Consider the following 8828-nt stretch of genomic DNA (forward strand, 5'->3'; position numbering starts at 1 on the left):
CAAATACTTTTTCCCCCCACTGTAGGTGCTCCAAGCGGGCTGTCATGTGCCTTTTACTGAGAAGTGGCTTCCGTCTGGCCACTCTACCATAAAGGCCTGATTGGTGGAGTGCTGCAGAGATGGTTGTCCTTCTGGAAGGTTCTCCCATCTCCACAGAGGAACTCTGGAGCTCTGTCAGAGTGACCATCTGTTTCTTGATCACGTCCCTGACCAAGGCCCTTCTCCCCGAATTGCTCAATTTTTCCAGGCGGCCAGCTCTAGGAAGAGTCCTGGTTGTTCCAAACTTCTTCCATTTAAGAATGATAGAGGCCACTGTGTTCTTGGGGACCTTCAATGCTGCAGAAATGTTTTGGTACCCTTTCCCAAATCTGTGCCTCAACACAATCCTGTCTCGAACCTCTACGGACAATTCCTTTGACCTCATGGCTTGGTTTTTGCTCTAACATGCACTGTCAATTTTGGGACCTTGTATAGATAGGTGTGTGCCTTTCCAAATCATATCCAACCAATTGAATTGACCACAGGTGGACTTCAATCCAGTTGTAGAAACATCTCAAGGATGATCAATGGGAAAAGGATGCACCTGAGCTCAATTTCCAGTCTCATAGCAAAGGGTCTGAATACTTACGTAAATAAGGTATTTCTGTTTTTTATTTTTAATACATTTGCAAGAATTTCGAAAAACCTGTTTTCGCTTTCTCACTATGGGGTATTGTGTGTAGGTTGAAAAATTTGAATTTAATCAATTTTAGAATAAGACTGCTACATAACAAAATGTGGAAAAAGTCAACGGGTCTGAATACTTTTTGAATGCCCTGTACATGGCTCTGGTCTTTCCTATTTGAAAAAAGTCAAATAAACTTTTTAATCTACCCCTAGCCCATTTTTTTTGGAGGCGGGTATGCCCTCTAATCTTTCAGATTTATAGTTGACCCGTTAACCCATATACCATCAGCGTTTAGGAGATGGCTATTGATAAAACATTTGTGTACATACAACTTGTGCTTTGTATTCACTTGTGTGGTTGTATTATGTTTTTAACTCATCAAATAAACCAAATGAAATGTGTTAAACTATTCACCAGATCATATGTTTCAAGAATATGAGTAGAAAATGTCTTAGAATGTAGTCTGTGTCGTCAGGAAGGTAGCAGTGCACCAAGAGAAATTCAAGTTTGCAAAAAAAAAACTGACAAAAGGAAATGACAGTTTCGACCTGATTAAAGTGGGCTGGTTACCACAGTAACTGCCAGTAACCCAACACACACACACACACACGTACAACCGAACATGTAGGCTCATACACATTGATAAGTACATTGAGCAAGCATGGATGAGCTTGGTGAGTATACTTTTTTCCTCTGCTGCTGTTGTGTTATAAAACAAAACACAATAGATCAAACTATAAAGGAAAAACACACATCAATAGATTTGAGCACGAATAAAATATAAAAATGATATACTCATGAAAATGTACATGTTTTGTTGTGTGTGGTGAATGAAGCGTGCATTACATTGGGCATGCTAATCGATATTATAGGGTATATCATATCTGTATAAAATGTATTGTTGTAGACATGACTGTTGATGTAAATTCACGGGGAATCGCAAAGAAAGTTCTCTGTTGATAGGCAGATGGATTGTTGAGGTTGTTGACTGAAGTCACCTAGTACCAACCACATTCAATTAGTGAGAAATCCAGTGGATAGGGATATACAGTGGCTTCACAAAGTATTCACACCGCTTTACTTTTTCCACATGTTGTTGTTTTACAGCTTGAATTAAAAAATGATTCAATTGAGATTTTGAAATGAATAAAAAATGTAAACCTGAATTGTCTTGAGTCAATAAATATTCAACCCCTTTTGTTATGGCGAGCCTAAATTAGTTCAGGAGTAAAAATGTGCTTAACAAATCGCATAATAAGTTGCATAGACTCATTCTGTGTACAATAATAGTGGTTAACCCTAAGGTTGATGTCTGCGCTTCCGGGTAAATCTAATTAGCACAATACAAAACTCCCCATGTAAATCGATCAGTTGAAACAAAACATATTTGTTTTTGCAGAGGATGTGTCTCAATCCACCGCCTATGTCGCACTTCCGCATCTGTGGTGAAAGGTGACAGAGCTAGAGCGTTGTTTGTCAAATCATGAGACACCCTGAAAATCGGTCTTCTCACATAATTGTCTGTAGCGTCCAAACGGTTTGGCTTGCAAACTATGATCCCTCTATGGAACGATGAGACTGAAAAACACGATGGTGTCCTCCGATTTGCTCTACGACCCCCCACAAGCGTCTTGGAACTCGTCTGAAGTCAGTACAGATGATCTGCCAACTTCTGTCTGTAGCGTCCGAACAGTTTGGGCTACACACTAATATGACCCCTCTGTGGAAAGGTCAGGTTCTCACGAACACGTACAGTTGAAGTCGGAAGATTACATACACAGGTTGGAGTCATTAAAACTTGTTTTTCAACCACTCCACAAATTTCTTGTTAACAAACTATAGTTTTGGCAAGTCGGTTAGGACATCTACTTTGTGCATGACACAAGTCATTTTTCCAACAATTGTTTACAGACAGATTATTTCACTTATAATTCATAAGTTCACATACACTCGGTTGACTGTGCCATTAAACAGGTTGGAAAATTCCAGAAAATGATGTCATGGATTTAGAAGCTTCTGATAGGCTTCTGATAGGCTAATTGACATCATTTGAGTCAATTGGAAGTGTACCTGTGGATGTATTTCAAGGCCAACCTTCAAACTCAGTGCCTCTTTGCTTGACATCATGGGAAAATCAAAAGAAATCAGCCAAGCCAATGAGCACAATACAATAGTTATATGCAATGTTCCCTTTCATAGGCTACCGTCAGCATGTGAGTTAAAAGTCAGAATAAGACTGTTTGTTAGTCATAGAATGCATCAGTTTCAAAAGTTTCACTTCTGCTTTGAGGATCTTGTCTGTAACGTCTCTTATATCATATCCTCAGGAAGCAGCACTGTATGAAACAATCAGTGGTGGTAAAAGTCCCCAATTGTCATACTTGAGTAAAAGTAAAGATACCTTAGAATAGAAAATAACTCAAGGAAAAATGACCCAGTAAAATACTACTTGAGTAAAAGTCTATTTGGTTAAGCAAATCAGACAGCACATTTTTCATGTTCTTTTAATTTACAGATAGCCACTCAAACACTCAGACATAATTTACAAGCGAAGTCTTAGTGTTTAGTGACTCCGCCAGATCAGAGGCAGTAGAGATGACCAGGGATGTTCTCTTGATAAGTGTGTGAATTGGTGTTACGTTCGTTGATTGAAGGATTGGACCAAGGTGCAGCGTGGTAGGCGTACATTTTAAATGTATTAAATGAACACCAAAACAAAACAAATACAAACGAAAACGTAACGTTCAGTAGGGCATACAGCCCAGTACCAAAAACAAGATCCCATAAACTAAGGTGGGAAAAAAGGCTGCCTAAGTATGATCCCCAATCAGAGACAACGATAGACAGCTGCCTCTGATTGGGAACCATACCCGGCCAACAAAGAAATAGAAATAGAAAAAATAGAATGCCCACCCAAATCACACCCTGACCTAACCAAATAGAAAAATGAAAAGGCTCTCTAAGGTCAGGGTGTGACAATTGGAGCATTTTCCTGTCCTGCTAAGCATTCAAAATGTAACTAGTACTTTTGGGTGTCAGGGAAAATGTATGGAGTAAAAAGTACATTATTTTCTTTAGCGATGTTGTGGTGTAAAAGTAAAAGTAATCAAAAATAGTAACGTAAAGTACAGATACCCCAAAAAATACTTGAGGTACAGTAAAGTATTTTTAATTAAGTACTTTACACCACTGGAAACAACCACATCAGGTCAATGGGTGCACCTCGCAATAGGCAAAAGGAGAACAAAGTGAGGCATTGTAACTCATCTCAGAGGAAGTCTGTTAGAAGTGCTTATTCTGGTTGATACTGTAGTACCATACCATACCACAGCATATATGTGTTTTATAGATCTTATCCTAGAAGAGCTATCTTTCAACTTAGCTGGTCCAGAGTCGGCTCCTCAGGAGAAAGAAAGTGATACAGCCAACACATATGGACAGGTAATGACAAAATCACCTCTAGCAGTTGTTGTTTAGTCTTTTGTTCGACTATTACAACTGGATGTGTCTTTTAGCTCTATGCTTTATGTGGAATTTCCCACAGGTCTCAAAGGTTTGTCCTGTTGGTCTCCCTCCAAAAAAGGAAAATGAGACAGATAGCACCAATGTATACAGGTGAGCCACTGGTAGGTCTGCTCACAGATAGCCATACATTATGACCCTTGGTCAGACCATACAGATAGTACTGAGACTGAGATGTATCATTGTCCATTGCATAGCAGTGCTCATCTGTGGTTTTCTCTGTGTGTTTGTCAGTGAGTTACCAGCTCCAGTGGATGCCGGTCTGCTGAGTCCTTGCTCTGCTACCAGAGAGCTGGACTCCATAATGGAGGATTTGCTGTTTGGCCTGGAGATGGGGGTGAGGAAGCATCTATCATGTCGGTCAGAGCATGAACAGAGGATGACTGTAGGAGAATCTCAAATGCATTTCCTTGATTCCTTGTGTCCTCTCTCCTCGCCCCCTCAAAACCCATTGTATGAGAAGGTCAGAGGGGAGGGACCTCTGAGCTTCCCATCCAACGGCTTCTCATCCAATGGGTTTTGAGAAGGAAGCAAGGAGAGAGGATGGGTAGAATCAAGCAAATACAATTCCGTCTTTCAATGAAGTTGACTTGATCTGACAGCAGAGGGCAGTATAAGCAAACTAAATAAATATTGGAAGCTTTAGTACCACTAGTGCCTCCAAAATGAATAGAATTTTGAGATATACCACTGTTAAAAACATGTTTTAGATTCTGTCTTGAGGACACACAGTTTTTTCTCATCTTTAGCTCCCAGACCCTCCTCCTCCCTCAACCCCACCACCACTTGTCCAGAAGTCAGTCAAAAAGAACCAGGTTGGAGAAAAGAAAGAAAAGGAGGACACACAAGCGAAACGGGAGAGCACCGACAGCCCTAAGACTTCTGATCTGGAGCGCAAGGCATCAACAAAGAAAAAAACGGACGCCATAGATGACCTTCTGGGAGGCCTGAGCTCTGATATGGAGAAGATGGGTGTACGAACGGTGGCGAAGGGCCACTGTGCTTCCTGTGCCAAGGTCATTGTGGGAAAGGTAAACAGCTTAAGCTGTCAAAAACCAGACAAAAGCTTGATTTCAAAATAACAGTATAGGCGAAGATGATCAGTCAAAAGTACCATGGACAGTACATGAAACAAAGTATATTTTTCTTCTTACCACTTTATTTTATTCGGCAGATGATCACAGCCCTGGGCCAGGTGTGGCACCCAGAACACTTTGTATGTGTGGAGTGTCAGGCTGAGCTGGGGACTAGTGGCTTCTTTGAGAGGGAGGGGAAGGCCTACTGTGAGAAAGACTACCAGCATCTCTTCTCACCTCGCTGTGGTTACTGCAAGGGCCCCATTCTGCAGGTACACTCCTTCTCTTTGGATTGGACTGTATTATCACCATTATTTAACACTGCACAAAACCAACTCATCTCCTCTCTAGATCTGTTGTCGTTGGGTTTACCTCACTGCATGCTGAGCTCTTTGTCCTCTCTCTCAGAACATCCTGACAGCGATGGACCGCACCTGGCACCCTGAGCACTTCTTCTGTTCCCATTGTGGGGAGCTCTTTGGGGTTGAAGGTGAAGGAGCACACATCTATCTGCCTGACAGATGGCACTACAACTACTACTGTTCCCTATAGGGTAACCTATGATCTAGACCACAGTGTGACTGAGACCACTCCTCTCTTTGCGTGTGTGTCCTTTGATGTGCCATAGGTTTTCTGGAGAATGACGGGAAGCCATACTGCCACAGAGACTTTTACCATCTCTTTGCTCCAAAGTGCACTGGTTGTGGAGACCCTGTGAGAGAGAACTACCTGACTGCAGCCAACGGCACCTGGCATCCCAACTGCTTCGTCTGCTCAGTGAGTCGCTCACCACAGATCACACACATGGCTTAGAAAATTCTACCATTTCTCAGACAATAAACTTTGAACAGCCAACAGCCACAATACAACATTGTGCTGATATTATCAGAATCCTACTCAACCTCCAATAAAGAGTAAGCCTACTATATCAAGTAGATAGAATAAGTGCTCTCTTTCTCCTTCTCTCCATCCCTCCAGGACTGTCTGAAGCCCTTCAACGATGGTTGTTTCCTGGAGCTGGATGGTCGTCCCCTGTGCTCTCTGCACTTCCACTCCCGACAGGGTACACTGTGTGGGGGCTGTGGAGAGCCCATCTCTGGCCGCTGCATCTCTGCTTTGGAGCGCAAGTTCCACCCTGAGCACTTTGTGTGTGCCTTCTGTCTGCGTAAACTCAGCCAGGGGGTGTTCAAGGAGCAGGAAGGGAAACCCTACTGCTCAGCCTGCCACACCAAACTGTTTGTGTGAGACTTATTCAAGTGATAATGTCCGAGATGCCAGTGTTTGGAGGATATATTGGCACCGGTTCGAGTGCGGGCAAACCATGCTTCGAGGGCATTATCACTTTTATACAATGGGTTACCAACATAATCAAATAATGATTGACATATTTTAATTAAAACATTTATATTCATGAATTTATTCATACTATTTCATCTAGATATAGTCCCGACACAAAGCTGATTCATGATTTCGACTGGCTGAGAAACGCTGCCTGCCTGTCTGTCTCCAGACACGTTCATAGGACAGCTGGAGATTGAATTTGAATATTGAAACAGTTTATACAAATTATACAAATCTCCTAATTGTACCCTGTTCATATATAAGGTAATCAATTAACCTGAAAAAAGTCATACTTACAAAGTATGTGGAAAATCCCACACAGATCATCAAGGCAATATCCGCATAAGAATTGAAAAATAATTTTGTGTCCTGTGTTGCATGTGGACATAGACTGAGTGTACAAAACATTAAGAACATCTGCTCTTTCCATGACATAGACTGACCAGGTGAATTCAGGTGAAAGCTATGATCCCTTATTGAAGTCACTTGTTAAATCCACTTCAATCAGTGTAGATGAAGGGGAGGATATGGGTTAAAGAAGGATTTTTAAGCCTTGAGACAATTGAGACATGGATTGTGTATGTGTGCTATTCAGAGGGTGAATGGGCAAGAAACAATATTTAGGTGCCTTTTGAACAGGGTCTGGTAGTAGGTGCCAGGTGCACTGGTTTGTGTCAATAACTGCAATGCTGCTGGGTTTTTCATGCTCAACAGTTTCCCGTGTGTATCAAGAATGGTCTTCCACCAAACGACATCCAACAACTGTGGTAAGCATTGGAGTCAACATGGGCCAGCATCCCTGAGGAACGCTTTCGACACCTTGTAGAGTACATGCCCCGACAAATTGAGGCTGTTCTGTGGGGAAAAGGGTGTGCAACTCAATATAATGTTTTGTACACTCAGTGTATAATCACGTATTCATGGGAATGAACAGGAGTGTTTGTTTGGAATAGGCTTACCAAGGAAAAGAGTTACCATCTGAATGCCTCATTGAAATGTAACCACATAATAGAGCAGATCATGAAAAGATTATTTCTAATGTCTGAAACATGAAATCAAATTATACATCTGGAACTTTGGATCGCTTAAGGTGTATCAATATCGCCTAAATTGGGTTTAAATGAATTCATCATGATCACAAAGCATTTAAAGATGGAGAAAGAATAACAGCAATCAACCAAATCCAGTTGAGTTTTTCCTGGAGGAAAATCCATGGGTTCCATAAAGATGTCCACAGTGCCATGGGTTGGCAGAGGGGTGATCCATGCTGGCAGAGCCAAGACTGCTTTCCAACTGTAGTTCATCAAGAGACTTCTCTATGGCTCTGACAGTTTACATTGGCATATTCTCTCTGGAACCAAGTTACTGTACGTGTCAGGTTTAGAACAATTCTCAACATTGACCCGTCTATTGCAGTCAATGAGAGATCGAGTAGGGTGTTGAAACAAATAGTGAAGGTTCCAGGAGAAGCTTTAACAACAGAAGTGAGCACCAACCCATACCACTTACGGTAACTGTAGGCACACAGCAAGGTTGTAATGTGGTGTAATACTAGGGCCCTACAAAGGAGCCACTTTTCTGTTGATGTATAGGACTACTGGCTGTATGCAGGCAGTGTGTGACTGGACATTGAGGAGGGGATAAATCATGTTGTCATCAGCACATTAGATCAAGTCTCCTGGTCTCCTACCCTGGACTAACGTGGGCTGGTGTCACAACATACTACTCTGCCTGGCCAAGCCCTCTGCTCTGTTCGTTAATGTACCGCTCTCTCATATGATTTCTAAGCCTTGTTTAACACACCGTTTCCTGTATAAAAGCTTTTCGTAGCTGTAAGCTCATATTGGTCAGCCTAAATTTGAAGTACCTCCGACATACACACTGACACTAATCCTGGCTGTGGTGTGTAAGGTCTTCTTGACCATACAGCAATGAAGACAGTCTCAAACCACATTAAAACAGAAAATGAATCACGATATAAAACAAAACAGGCCAAAAATACACAAGCACTTTACATACTTCAAGGGGAGTGATTCAACTGAGGGGAGGAAAAGGTTCTTGGCACATAATAAACCCAGCGAACATGAAATGTGAGTTGTGGCTCTTATAAAAGGCGGTGAATAAAGGGCTGTCTGTGGGTGCTGGGGGGAATGTAACTCAGGTGACATTTACTGCTGTGTAACAGGGTAACAGAGACCCGTGGAGTGCATTGGGGCATGGAA

At 41.9% G+C, this 8828-nt stretch overlaps 1 protein-coding gene across 2 annotated transcripts; it reads left to right on the forward strand.

The window, feature by feature from the left end:
* Window positions 1-1214: 1214 nt before the first annotated feature.
* LOC100196515 (Leupaxin) lies at window positions 1215-6680 on the forward strand. Of its 2 annotated transcripts, XM_014169278.2 has the most exons (9): window positions 1215-1341; window positions 4017-4108; window positions 4212-4282; window positions 4424-4526; window positions 4939-5220; window positions 5364-5537; window positions 5674-5755; window positions 5894-6042; window positions 6244-6680. In XM_014169278.2, exons 1-9 carry the CDS (start codon window positions 1329-1331, stop codon window positions 6508-6510), a joined length of 1233 nt encoding a protein of 410 aa, XP_014024753.1. In that variant the 5' UTR covers window positions 1215-1328; the 3' UTR covers window positions 6511-6680.
* The last annotated feature ends 2148 nt before the right edge of the window (window positions 6681-8828 follow it).

Source organism: Salmo salar, chromosome ssa23, assembly GCF_905237065.1.
Source record: "Salmo salar chromosome ssa23, Ssal_v3.1, whole genome shotgun sequence".
Classification (NCBI taxonomy): Eukaryota; Metazoa; Chordata; class Actinopteri; order Salmoniformes; family Salmonidae; genus Salmo; species Salmo salar.